General features: G+C 43.7%; 1 protein-coding gene across 1 annotated transcript; it reads left to right on the top strand.

Moving 5' to 3' along the window:
* The first annotated feature begins 1,395 nt into the window (after positions 1-1,395).
* On the top strand, positions 1,396-7,797 carry ctsh (cathepsin H). Its single transcript, XM_084476134.1, has 12 exons — positions 1,396-1,706; positions 1,908-1,939; positions 2,046-2,151; positions 2,480-2,550; positions 2,682-2,786; positions 3,192-3,278; positions 3,727-3,782; positions 3,895-3,976; positions 4,320-4,388; positions 4,782-4,888; positions 7,314-7,445; positions 7,528-7,797. The coding sequence occupies exons 1-12, from the start codon at positions 1,568-1,570 to the stop codon at positions 7,595-7,597; spliced, it is 1,056 nt and encodes a 351-aa protein (XP_084332260.1). The 5' UTR covers positions 1,396-1,567; the 3' UTR covers positions 7,598-7,797.
* Positions 7,798-15,014: the final 7,217 nt, after the last annotated feature.

Below are 15,014 nucleotides of genomic sequence, written 5' to 3'. Positions count from 1 at the left end.
ATAACATTCTAGCCTAGATACCGCTGCATTCATTGGCTCCCAACTGAACAAATGGACCAATTGTAAACTGGTGGCATGACGCATGGTTTGATTCCACCTTCAGTTTACCCTAACTAATGACCATTGGGGCATAAGGAAGACATTGATGGATGATGATGTTGGTAGAAACGTGGAGGGTCTTAGTGTTTTGGTTCCCAGTTCTTATTCCCCTGGTGGGCTAAAATGAAATGTATATAAATACTGGGAAACCTATGTAGCAGATAAAAAAGTCACCCAAAGTCCTCTCTTCTCAAGCCTATGTGACAGTGGGAGCTTTGTTTTACATTAACAGCATCTTATTTTTGGCCAGAACATTATTATGCCATAAGTTTTTCTTTGTGTTGCCTTAATCACAAAACAACCCTTAAACACCTTTTGGTTATCTGCTTTGCCAGTCCAACAGAGCTGTTTGCTGTGTACAATAATGTACAGGCAGTCTGAGCTCCCCTAACTTGTGACGTGTTACAAGCAACTCTCTTGAAATGAGTGTTCCCCTAATGGTCTTCAACTCTGTACGAGCTTTTCTGTGTATGACAACTATAACACAAATGTTTAATACTTATGAGTGTAACACATACAGAATCCGAAATGTTTTAGCAGGACTTTGCAGTAGTAATATTGTGCTTATTCTTGAAACATTTATATGTATTTTTACAAGCTTTGTATAGAAGAAACTCACTTATGGCTTAGGTGGCGGGCATGTACCACTTCCACGTATATAAATGAAAAGTATATCTAGAACAGTTTGTGTACTGTGCTCTACACCCATTCACAGAATCTATAATCTATGAACAGACACGCCAAATGTTTGCAGTGAGCAATACCCGACGGTATGAGAATCATCGTTCAATCTATTTCAGCAGCTTGACAAGTATTTCCAGTTTTGTATAAAACTGTATTCTTTCCTGATTACCTCTTCTTAATAAATCTATTCTTTCTCAGGGGAAAGTGTCTTTAAAGTATTTAGCAGCCAAATGAAATCCAGAAAAAGGGCCCTGAACCGTCTGTGAGGAATCAGGGATGACGCCTGGCATAGCAGGTTGACTTTCATCTGCAAACCAAGAAAATAATCTATTTGTATGATTTAACAGTAGAGAATTGAACGATATTGTAGGGATAATGCAAGGAGACTTTAGGCCTAGTTCCACCATAAAATGCGCGTGCGTTCTAGACTAGAGCATTGCATATAGTCTACATTTGAAATGAAGACCCTAGTTAGGAGGGTTTATTGCATGGACCTGTTATTTTGGCTCTTGCATACAGTCCATGCGGGTGCTGTGTCTATGCCTTTAAGTTACAATAGTTGCGCTCCAAGCGGTTCACCGTAGTTCCGTATAGTTAAAATCACAGATCAATATAGATTCCTAGATTATAAACATCCAGTCAATTTTAACCCTTTTTTATTTTCTGGAAGCGGCAATACAACCCATTAAAGGCACACTGAAATGAGTGTTTGATAACACTTTGTCCGTTTGCATAAACCCCGGAAACGACCCACGTTTGTGAACCCGGCAGCTGACTTGATCGAATGGTTTGGGGCGCTCGAATAACCTCAACAGAGCACATCAACAGAGTTCAAGACAACATGTCCCGCTGCACTGCCGCTGTGGGTTTTTTCACTGCACTTATATATGCAGTGAATTTAACACCGTTGGTTCCCCTTGAAGGTAGGTGTAATAAAACGTGAATAACTGAATTGAATCGCCCGATTTCTGGAATTTCTTGGTTGCTCACAACTTTTGTCTCTAGTCTGTTTTGTGTTGTGCTGGATGTGATCGCCCTGCTGAAAGGACTGCGTCAGTCGGCTTGTGAAGTGGAACATATAATAGGCTGGTGTAATAATAACCCATTTATTATGTCCTCCACAGATGAGTATCATTTCAAAACATGGATGTCACAGGTATGTGCAAAACGCGTAACAGAAACTGAATATTCTCAGGGTGAGGTAATGGAAATTATATTTGGCATCATGACATTGTTCTCCGCTTATTGGGTTGGATCAACAGCACAGTAAGAACTATGACCTGACAGAATACAGCTATCGGCTGCGGATATTCACCGAGAACAAGAGGACAATCGATCATCACAATGCTGGGGACCATTCCTTCAAAAGTAGGCCGATGTTCAGTTCACGAGTGTTTTATTGTTATACAAGGTACTTGCTCTCTCTTTGTATGAAACAACTTAAGGCACCGGTCTCTGACCTACTAGTTGTTTCCCTTTCCATCATATCAATACCACCCCTTATATCTGCACATATATACCCTAAAAAGTAATGCACATTTTTGTACACATTTGCATTTTGTTTGTTTATGGCTGTGTTGATTAATATCTTCGTAATTACTGTTGTAAAGCATTCTGTGAATCCTGTTGGTATGAGAGTCCATGATAATGACTATATGCTCATCTCAAGTGTATTATCATTCTACTTGTTCCTTAGTGGGGCTCAGTCAGTTCACAGACATGACATTTGGAGAATTTAAGAAGTCATATCTTTTGACCGAGCCTCAGGTAAAGTATATTTTTTGTACATTTACAGTTGCTGCTGATACATGTTGACATTTCTTTCCAACTATTATAATGTACCTTAGTAAAACATGTATAGACAAGACAAGTAATCCCATGGTGGTTTGTGTATGTAGAACTGCTCCGCGACCAAAGGGAATCATGTAGGCAGCAGTGGTCCTTACCCTGACTCTGTAGACTGGAGGAAGCTGGGCAACTTTGTGACGCCAGTCAAAAACCAGGTACCCAGTTCTGGCTAGTTAAAATGAACCCATTTCACCAACCAGGTTTGATGTTGATTAGCCTATGACCCCATAGTGACATCACACATGGGTCCACCTAGACCCATATGATGTAGATCATATGGGATGATATAGATTTTGTATGATGTCGATTTTGATGTAGATTTTGTATCAACATATCAAAAACAACCACAATCATATTGTATGGTATTGTACTATTTGCATGCTACATGTAACCTGTTGTGTTTGTCCACGGACTTGTGTGGATGTAATTTGCATGGAAATTTACATTTGATCCATGCAAATATTTTATTCAGTTTGATAAGCAATAGCTGTACCATATGGCAAAGAAAGTTCCACTTTCACGTTGACAAGACTATGTTTTGTTTTTGTTTGTCTCCCAAGGGCCACTGTGGCAGTTGCTGGACGTTTTCCACCACTGGCTGCTTGGAGTCTGTCACTGCCATCGCTAGAGGAAAGCTCCTACTACTGGTGAGACTTTAGTCCATTAGTGGCCCATCAATAGTTACCTTTAGAGAGTTAAGATCTGATTTCCAAACAGCTGATTTCGATTTCTTGAATTAGTTCATTTGAACTTGGCTATAGCTTTAACATGAAAAAAAGCATTGACATGCTTCAAACCGAAACAGCGCCCAGATGGTAGGGGGATCAATGGGAAAATATAGGGGCCCTTTGAATATCAATTGTTGGAGGGACGCTTTGAAATAGTAGACATTCTGAGTAGTTACTAACAATCAGTCTCAATATCGGGGTAATTATCCATAAGTTAACGATGTGTAATATATCTAATATTTAACATATTCACTGACCTTTTTTGGCATTTAAATACAGCTGTAAATGAATGGTCATTGTGTTTTATCCATTATCAGGTATATTTTATATCTGTTGAATCACTTTGTTTCTGCTGCTTTTGTTTCAGTCTGAGCAGCAACTCATAGACTGTGCCCAGGCCTTCAACAACCACGGATGCAATGGGTTAGTATAAATAGAAGCCATTCAAGAATGACCCATTACAATAGAACATTTAACTATAGGAACCATCATCTTATCAGTGAGCTAATGAACACCACTTGTTATGTTTCTGCAGGGGGCTTCCTAGTCAGGCGTTTGAGTACATCCGATACAACGGGGGCATTATGACTGAAGAAGACTATCCCTACAAAGGCTCAGTATGTTCCTGCTTAGAAGACTCACCATGCATGTATTAAAGGACCCCTATTTCACTACCAGGTGTCCTGTTACTAGCTATTTAAAAAATTAACCCTTTAGCGACATCACACATGGGAGTGGCCAACCAGACTAATGAAACACAGATCATCAGCCTACCCAGAAGACCATACCAACTGGTAGGCTGGTCCATCCATCATACATCTGGGATTAAACACTTGTTATTTCACTAAAGGGTTGATTTCTTAAAATGCTTTTAATGGCTAATCTATATTATACCTGCTGGTAAAATAGTGATACTCTTATTGTTAATACATGCTTAATAGTGGTCTGCCTCTGTTATAGGATGCCCCCTGCCAATTCGTGCCTGGGTTGGAGGCTGCTTTCGTCAGAGATGTGATCAACATAACCTCTGTGAGTGTGCAGCTATGTACCAACACGAGAAAATTCAGATAACAGATTAACAGAAATAACCATAAACTCGATGACTAATGTCAAGAAGGAAATCCTTTGGAAATCCCCTGCTACAAACACCTGTTTTGTCTTTTGTGAATGTGAAATAAAATATATTTGATTACAGTGTAATCACTACTTTATAATAGTGTTAACAAACCTATCGTGGGATTCTGACATTTCATTTCATTGTTCATATTTCTGTTATTTTGTTACTTACACTGCTCATTAAAGTGCATAATATGACATTACATAATGACATTAAACTTGATAATTTAAACAATTCTACCACCATAACCACGACCAGCTGACATCCTTGCAACCCATTGATATTACTCTGTCTTTTAAAAACAGTTTGATGAGAAGGCGATGGTTGATGCAGTTGCCAGACTGAACCCTGTCAGTCTGGGCTTTGAGGTCACCTCTGATTTCATGCACTACAAGGAAGGAGTATATACCAGGTGAGGGGGCAGCTTTGCATAACTACACACTGTTGCTTAAAGGTGCAGTAGGTCACTTCTCGATGGATGACAAATGAAGGGAGGGAGGGGAAAGAGAGGGTTGTTTATTGTGGATGGAATTTTGCACCACGTCAATCGTTTCTGTATAAACTGTTTAATACTGAAGTCAGAGTCATCCAAACTTATAGCAATTTGTCTTAATTTATTTGAGTAATAAACATACAATAACATACAACAGACATACAACAAACATACAATAATCTGAGGCCTCAGATGGGAGTTCGCCCTGCGTCTCTCTCTAAGACAGGGGTCAGCAACCTTTTCAACATGCAGTGCCAGTTTGACATTTTCTCGTTAATGAGTGTGCCTTAAGCAACAATATATTAAATATTAAGCTGAATTATGACATAGCGACCAAAAACATTTCCAGAAGATCTGGAATTGTATTATTTCCTTAAGTCCACAATCATGCATCAACATTTTTAAGTTTTTTTTTGTTGTTATATTTGCAACATGGGCTTACAAATTAGAATTACATATATCCCCTCTTAAAACACTAATTTCAGAAACTCATTCAAAAACATGCTTTCAGTAACTCATTTAAACATATTTGCACTGGGAGGAAATGCCCAAAACAGAATAAAGTGCAAATAATAAAATAAAAAAAAAATTAAAAAAAAAAAATTTGAGCCCCGCAAGGAGAAGTCCAATGCATTGGCAAAATCAATAACTTCTTATACAGTGGCAGACAGGTCTCAGGAATGCTGAGAACAGCTCTGCTCCACACATGATGTGTGATGAAAAAATCCATCATGTTGTTTCCATTTCATCATCTAAGATTTGTTTCCTAATCCTTGTATTGTCTGGCCACCCAACCTGTTCCTATTGTTATCTAACGTTAACCTTTGTGCCTGGGGTAAACCAGTCACAAGGGAGCAGCCATCCCCTAAAGCCGAAAACACACCGGCGCCGCGGTACGCATTTTACGTGTGTCAAATGCTGCCCCTAGCACCAAAAGGAAGCGTCACGCTGCAGTGCGTTTGAGATTATGTTTTGAAACAGCAGATCAACCAACATAGTTGGTAGGCTGCCATAATGTATACCATTTGTTTTATAACTACATATATGGCCCTGATGCCCATGATCCTCTGTTTGTGCTTACAATGTCACATTAATTCATAGTTACTTAATGTGCTGTCGGGCACTTTGTTTACAGTTTAGTCACTTTATTTACTGTCATTGCTCATTATTTTTGCATTGTGGAATTATTCATCTAGTGCATCAACAATCTCCACATGTACAGGACCTTGTATCAAGCCGGGATGTACGAAACAGCTTTTAAAAAGCGCTTTTTCAGGGGCGGTGACGCTACGCAATAGGACAGTGGCCTGAAGGATCATGGGGCGGCACGCCGACGAGCGCTGGCACCCGTCTAGCCGGCGCCAGTGTGGGGCAGTACTTCGGAAATAATGGGGGCGGTTGGTTTGACGCACGCCGTTCAGCGCCAGTGTATTTGGCACTTAATGCATTCTTCTACGTGTTGAGAACTCTGTCCTTTAGGTGAATATTATTTGATTCGATCATTGACAATTGCAACGTGGGGAGACGTAGTGGAGACCTTGATCTCCGACTACCCCAAGGGGGTCCAGGAAATGGCACACCCAAAAATGTCAGTTAGAATTTTCCCATGACATTATTCCCAAAAACGTTGTTGGTCTCTTCTTCTACCTACAACTCTTAAGTTGTACATTTGGGGCAGTACACATGAAGTTTAAAAGCTTAAAAGACAGTAGGGTCATGGTAAAATTCCTGACATTCTAGATTAAACACGAGATACTCCAGTGACAAATCAATGAAGTTGTGACGGATAGAAGCGGAGAAAAGGCACTTTCTCACAAGTTGTTATATGGATAATATAATATCCATAAGTGTGTTGTGATCAATGCTGTTTGTTAAGAAGCTACATGGTGGTTTGTAATGTAGCCGAATGTAAGACGGATATCCATCTGTCACAGCCCGGCTCAGGGGAATGACAAGGAGGAGACCACACATGAATTTAGTTCAACAAAAATAGTTTATTTAACCAACTAAAGGTAAACTAAGGTAAAGTGATGTATGTCAGTATATATATGTATGTCAGTAATGAGTGCTGTGTGTGGGTGAGTGGAGAATGTAATGTATGTGCAAAGCACCGCTAACCCAAAAACGTAAACAACCCATACGTCAAAAGGAGAGAGAGCCCAAGTGGCTGACTCCTACAGTTTATATAGCTGAGGAGCTCAGCCCGCATGGGTGTTAGCCATTACACTGATCACCCAATCAGGAGGTGCCAGAGGGCTGTCACACATCCATGTACACTACTAATACATTGAACAGGGGGGGTTCTAGTACAACTGGTGACCAATCCTCTGCGTTGTGCCCTCAGCTCCATGTGTAGGAACACTACCGACACTGTGAACCACGCCGTGCTGGCTGTGGGGTATGGCGTGGAGGAAGAAGGGGGGGCACCATATTGGATTGTGAAGAACTCCTGGGGCCCCAGCTGGGGAATCGATGGGTAAATAGAGAACAGAAACACTGTGTGTGCGTGTGTGACTGTGTTCTGTACTCCAGTGTCTAAAAGGATTTGTTCCCCTCAGATATTTCCTTATTGAACGAGGAAGGAATATGTGTGGACTGGCAGCTTGCTCTTCGTACCCTTTGGTCTGACAGACAACAAAACCAAAACCAGAAAAGAAGAACTGAAAATTGAACTCAAGACAGGAAGTCAAGCCATAATGGAACAAGAATAGTCAATGTGTAACATGTAATGCGGTCTACTTTGATGCAGTTCTTTTAAACATGTTTGCCTTCTACACTGAATTCAGGTGACGTTAATGCAATCTATATGAATAAAAGTATACAAATTAGGGGATAACATTTTTTTTTCTTTCTTAGTCACGCATATTGGGTTTATTCAGAACTCATTTTAATAACCAGCCCATAGCTTTTGTCAGTTTCAGATAACATGCAAAAGTAGTGAGAGTTGTTGACCATACCATTTTATATACTAAAGAAACAAAACTTGTTTATAAACTAATGTGTTAGGTGCAGTCTGTGTAAGATACATTTAGTGAATTATATTCAAAGTGGCTGACAGTTGAGGCAATCAGATAAACGGCAGACCCCACCTGATCTATACAGTCTTCCATGCGGGGAAGAGGAAACACATCTGGCTTCGTAATGTTATTAACTTTACGAAAGTCAGTACATGGCCTAAAAGTTGTGTCCGGCTTACTGACCAACAGACACGGCGATGCCCAACTTGAAACGCACGGCTCAGTAATATGATTGTCCAACATATACAGAACTTAAGCTTGCGCAATATAAGCTTTCATCATTTTCATTCTCATCAGATAAGCTAGCTTATCTGATGAAACCCGATAAAAACGCTGCTTTATAGGTGCTGCATCACCAATATCCACATCATGCTCAATAAGATGCGTGCGGGAAGGTACATCCGAAAACAGGACAGGATAGCTTTTAATAAGGGCACCCAACTCAGCATGTTTTTTATCATCCAAATTTGCCAACATGTAATCCAAATTTTTCAGTAACTCAGAATTTTTCAACCGCCCTTGCAAAACCACATCAGTAGTCGAACTCTCCTCCATGCTGACTGCCGGAGATGAGCTCAGAACTGGAGATGTACAAACAGAAGCATTAACCATACCACTTCCATTTTCCCCTTTCCCCACTGTCTGACGTCCGTAAAAAGGTTTTAACAAATTCACATGACACAGTCTAGTGGCTTTCCTAGAGTTTGGAGTGGCAATGATGTAATTCAAGTGTGACACCTGCCGTACTACAGTGTACGGACCGGAGAATTTTGCCTCAAAGGGAGAAGTCACAATAGGTTGCAGAAACAAAACCTGGTCACCAGCCTGAAACTGCTTAGGCTCTGCACGCCTGTCATACAGAGCTTTCATTTTGTGCTGTGTTTTTATCAACTTCTCTTTTGCACTTTCAACCGCCAAAACCAACCTATGCCTGAACCCATTGACATAATCAAGCAAATTTTGGGGAGGATTTGTTATTTCCCAGCTATCTCGCAACACAGCCATGGGACCCCGTACCTTGTGACCAAACACCAAATCATTGGGGCTAAAACCTGTGCTCTCCTGAACCACTTCTCTGGCTGCCAACAGGTGCCACGGCAACCCCTCCTCCCAGTCACACCCCAGCTCAGTACAATAAGAGCGCAGTAAAGATTTCAGCGTTTGATGAAAACGCTCTAGGGCACCCTGTGATTGCACATAAGCCGATGCTTTATTATGCTTAATGTGAAGCTGCTGCAGTATTTCGGCGAACATACCGGATGTGAAATTCGAGCCTTGATCGCTCTGAATAATTTTTGGAATCCCAAACACCGAAATGAACTGTGTCAAAGCTTTCACCACCGACTTAGTAGATATAGTTCAGAGTGGATACGCCGCTGGATACCTGGTTACCTGGCACATGACAGTCAGCAAATAATTTTGACCTAGTTTTGAACAAGGCAACGGCCCAACACAGTCAATAATCAAATGCGCAAAAGGCTGCTCAACCACAGGAATTGGACAAAGTGGAGCCGGTCTGATTGACTGGTTTGGCTTGCCAGTTAACTGACATGTGCGACACGTTTTGATATATGCTGAGACATCACGCTTCAGGCGGGGCCAAAAACAGTACCGCAACACCCGGTCATATGTTTTCTTTACCCCGGATGCCCAGCTACATTATCATGACAAGTTTGCAACACCAAGTCCCGAAACCTTCTCGGCATTACAAACTGAAAAACTGGTTCCCCAACAAGAGCTTCTCCATGAGGCACCCATTTTCTAAACAATAAGCCCCCCTGAATAAAATAGCCGTGAGCAGAACTAAGTATCTCACCAAGCGAAAGCACTTTGTCAAACAGTTCTTTTAAACTAGCATCATTTTCCATCATAAAAAAGTCTGGGACAGCCAAACCAAAATGGAACCTCCCCAGCCCTGACTAACTAACACATTAGCGACCCCATAACTACCTTAGCTCCCTCCCTAGTCTTCGTGCCGCTACTGATGGGGGGTATTTATGCACTTTAGCCCACTGGGAAGAAAAGGCAACCGTTTCCAGCGACCCTCTCTTACACCATGGATGTGCTCCCGAGACAACCGCTCTACCCACTTTTGCAGCCACACTAAAATTCCCCAAGACCAGTCCCCCTATTGGAAACCAGTCTTCTTAGCCTCACAGGGGATTCATGGTTCCATACCACATTACAAGACTGTCCCCACCAAACCAAACTCAAAGTTCCAACCTTTATTTTATTTATTACAACCAAAACATTACAAACCTTTAAGCTAAAAACAAAACTTAAGGACAAAATGCTCTACTACTTCCAAACTCCACCGACCAAATCCCTCCTAAAAACTGAAATCCAAAAGACAAAAGTCACATGTGGAACTCCTAACACTGGCAGCTACTGACTTGGCTTCAACAGGTGCTACCCATGAGCCAATCAATCTTTTGAAACCAAACAACTCACTAAAGCAAAACTACAATTCCAAACAGGAACACAAACCAAATGCCAGCACAAAACCATATTCAGACCAACCAGGCTGAATTTTACCAAATGACCCTTACAAAACTAAACAGACTTACACTTGTCTACGAAATGAACTTAATCGGACAAGCCCCCATTTTGTCACAAACCGGGCCAGGTAGTGGCAAAAAAGCGAGTCCACACATGTAACGAATCAAAACTAATTTATTAGTAAATCATTTTAACTTGATAAAGTAAACTTAAATAAAAAGAAACCAAAAGTATGTATGAAAGGTAATGTTTAGGGTCAGTAATGTATGCAGTGTATGGATGGGTGGAGCATGTTGTGTGAAGTGTTGAATGCAGGAGGAAATAATACTTAGGTCCACATGGCGGGTGGAAGCCTGGGGTTTACTTTTTCTGCCGTCCTTGTGAACTTGCATGCATTATCATCATGGGTTGTCTGCGAGCGTCTCTTCACATTCAATTCTTTAGCAAAGGGAACACTGTTTGCAAATAAGGCAAACGTCAATTGTTTCTGCTTTCAGTGAAGAAAGATTACAATTTCCTTGTGATAGAGAAGGGCCTTGAATGAATAGGTAACTTGTTGCTTATTTGTTTGTTCACACTCAACACTTCATCCTGAGAGGCCCTGTATCCGGGCCAGCCCACCTCCCAAAAGTAACACCAAGTGAGCAGGAATGACTGGTCAAAGCGGCACTTGGTAAAAGCGAGATTCATTATGATTGATCTTTAAAAAAAAAGCCTTTGCAAGACAAATTCAAACCAAATTTGAATCCCTATTTTCCTAAAGTGTTTCTTTTTGAATAATTTACCTGAAGTGGATTCAGTGGGAACCCGAGGCAATGGGGGCAGCAAGCACAGCACGGGGGCAACAGAAACTGGGGCAGGCTCAGCCATCACTGGTACGTCGCTGTGCCGATGTCCCATTATGACGGGTCAACATCACTGGTACATCGCTGAGCCGATGTCCCTTTATGACGGGTCAACATCACTGGTACGCTGCTGGGCCAATGTCCCTTCATGACGGGTAAACGTCACTGGTACGCTGCTGGGCCGATGTCCCTTCATGACGGGTCAACGTCACTGGTACGCTGCTGGGCCGATGGCCCTTCATGACGGGTCAACGTCACTGCTACAGCTCCCCCGTGTCGATCCTCCCTTTGAGACTTGCGGCCGGAGTGTGACACGTCTCTGGAAGAGAATTAGAAATCAAATCAGTGATCGATGCACAAATAGAGAAGGGCCTTGAATGAATAGGTAACTTGTTGCTTATTTATTTGTTGTTCACACTCAACACTTCATCCCGAGAGGTATCTGTACCCTGTATCCGGGCCACCCCACCTCCCAAAAGTAACACCAAATGAGCAGGAATGATTATTCAAAGCAGCGCTTGGTAAAAGCGAGATGCATTATGATTGATCTTTAAAAAAAGCCTTTGCAAGACTAATTCAACCCACTTTGAATCCCTATTTTCCTAAAGTGTTTCTTTTTGAATAATTTACCTGAAGTGGATCCAGTGGGAACCCCCATGGGTGCGACCTTGTAGCTTTGCTTACCAAAGGACTTCCCAGAAGGACTTCCTCTTGGTCGAGGCAGTGGGGGCAGCAGGAACAGCACTGCATCGCTAGGCTGATGTCCCATTATGACGGGTCAACATCACTGGTACATCGCTGGGCCGATGTCCCTTTATGACGGGTCAACATCACTGGTACATCGCTGGGGCTTTATGACGGTTCAAAATCACTGGTACGTCGCTGGGCGAATGTCCCTTTGTGACGGGTCAATATCACTGGTACGCTGCTGGGCCGATGTCCCTTTATGACGGGTCAACGTCACTGGTACACTGCTGGGCTGATGGCCCTTTATGATGGGTCAACGTCACTGGTACACTGCTGGGCCAATGTCCCTTTATGACGGGTCAACATCACTGGTACATCGCTGGGCCTTTATGACGGTTCAACATCACTGGTACATCGCTGGGCCGATGTCCCTTTATGACGGGTCAATGTCACTGGTACACTGCTGGGCTGATGTCCCTTTATAACGGGTCAACGTCACTGGTACTCTGCTTGGCCGATGTCCCTTTATGACGGGTCAACGTCACTGGTACGCTGCTGGGCCGATGTCCCTTCATGACAGGTCAACATCACTGGTACATCGCTGGGCCAATGTCCCTATATGATGGGTCAACGTCACTGGTACGTCGCTTGGCCGATGTCCCTTTATGGCGGGTCAACGTCACTGGTACACTGCTGGGCAATGTCCCTTCATGACGGGTCAACCTCACTGGTACGCTGCTGGGCCGATGTCCCTTTATGACGGGTCAACGTCACTGGTACACTGCTGGGCCGATGGCCCTTTATGATGGGTCAACGTCACTGGTACACTGCTGGGCCGATGGCCCTTTATGATGGGTCAACATCACTGGTACAGCTCCCCCGTGTCGATCCTCCCTTTGAGACTTGGGGCCGGAGCATGACACGTCTCTGGAAGAGAATTAGAAATCAAATCAGTGATGGCCGCACAAATAGAGAGTAACACCAAATGAGCAGGAATGACTATTCAAAGCAGTGCTTGGTAAAAGCGAGATGCATTATGATTGATCTTTAAAAAAAAGCCTTTGCAAGACAAATTCAAACCACTTTGAATCCCTATTTTCCTGAAGTGTTTCTTTTTGAATAATTTACCTGAAGTGGATCCAGTGGGAACCCCCATGGGTGCAACCTTGTAGCTCCTCTTCCCGAAGGACTTCCAAGAAGGACTTCCTCTTGGTCGAGGCAGTGGGGGCAGCAGGAACAGCACCGCATCGCTAGGCTGATGTCCCATTATGACGGGTCAACATCACTGGTACATCGCTGTGCCTTTATGACGGTTCAACATCACTGGTACATCGCTGGGCCGATGTCCCTTTGTGACGGGTCAATATCACTGGTACGCTGCTGGGCCGATGTCCCTTTATGACGGGTCAACGTCACTGGTACACTGCTGGGCCGATGGCCCTTTATGATGGGTCAACGTCACTGGTACGCTGCTGGGCCGATGTCCCTTTATGACAGGTCAACATCACTGGTACATCGCTGGGCCTTTATGACGGTTCAACATCACTGGTACATCGCTGGGCCGATGTCCCTTTATGACGGGTCAACGTCACTGGTACACTGCTGGGCTGATGTCCCTTTATAACGGGTCAACGTCACTGGTACGCTGCTGGGCCGATGTCCCTTTATGACGGGTCAACGTCACTGGTACGCTGCTGGGCCGATGTCCCTTCATGACAGGTCAACATCACTGGTACATCGCTGGGCCAATGTCCCTATATGATGGGTCAACGTCACTGGTACGCTGCTGGGCAATGTCCCTTCTTGACGGGTCAACGTCACTGGTACGCTGCTGGGCCGATGTCCCTTTATGACGGGTCAACGTCACTGGTACATCGCTGGGCTGATGTCCCTTTATGACGGGTCAACGTCACTGGTACATCGCTGGGCCTTTATGACGGTTCAACATCACTGGTACATCGCTGGGCCGATGTCCCTTTGTGACGGGTCAATATCACTGGTACGCTGCTGGGCCGATGTCCCTTTATGACGGGTCAACGTCACTGGTACACTGCTGGGCTGACGTCCCTTTATGACGGGTCAACGTCACTGGTACGCTCCTGCGCCGATGTCCCTTTATGACGGGTCAACGTCACTGGTACATCACTGGGCTTTTAGACGGTTCAACATCACTGGTACATCGCTGGACCGATGTCCCTTTGTGACGGGTCAACATCACTGGTACATCGCTGGGCGGATGTCCCTTTGTGACGGTTCAACATCACTGGTACGCTGCTGGGCCGATGTCCCTTTATGACGGGTCAACGTCACTGGTACGCTGCTGGGCTGACGTCCCTTTATAACGGGTCAACGTCACTTGTACGCTGCTGGGCCGATGTCCCTTCATGACGGTCAATGTCACTGGTACGCTGCTGGGCCGATGTCCCTTTATGATGGGTCAACGTCACTGGTACATCGCTGGGCCGATGTCCCATTATGATGGGTCAACATCACTGGTACAGCTCCCCCGTGTCGATACTCCCTTTGAGACTTGCGGCCGGAGCATGACACGTCTCTGGAAGAGAATTAGAAATCAAATCAGTGATGGCCGCACAAATAAAGAGTAACATCAAATGAGCAGGGATAACTATTCAAAGCAGTGCTTGGTAAAAGCAAGATGCATTATGATTGATCTTTAAAAAAAGCCTTTGCAAGACAAATTCAAACCACTTTGAATCCGGATTTTCCTAAAGTGTTTGTTTTTGAATAATTTACCTGAAGTGGATCCAGTGGGAACCCCCATGGGTGCGACCTTGTAGCTCCTCTTCCCGAAGGACTTCCCAGAAGGACTTCCTCTTGGTCGAGGCAGTGGGGGCAGCAGGAACAGCACCGCATCGCTAAGCTGATGTCCCTTTATGACAGGTCAACGTCACTGGTACGTCGCTGGGCCAATGTCCCTTCATGACGGGTCAACGTCACTGGTACATCGCTGGGCCGAAGTCCCTTTATGACGGGTCA

This window comes from Micromesistius poutassou (genome assembly GCF_964030765.1).
Source record: "Micromesistius poutassou genome assembly, chromosome: 12".
Classification (NCBI taxonomy): domain Eukaryota; kingdom Metazoa; phylum Chordata; class Actinopteri; order Gadiformes; family Gadidae; genus Micromesistius; species Micromesistius poutassou.
The sequence above is the reverse complement of the archived record's forward strand: the minus strand, read 5'-3'. Positions and strand labels throughout refer to the sequence as shown.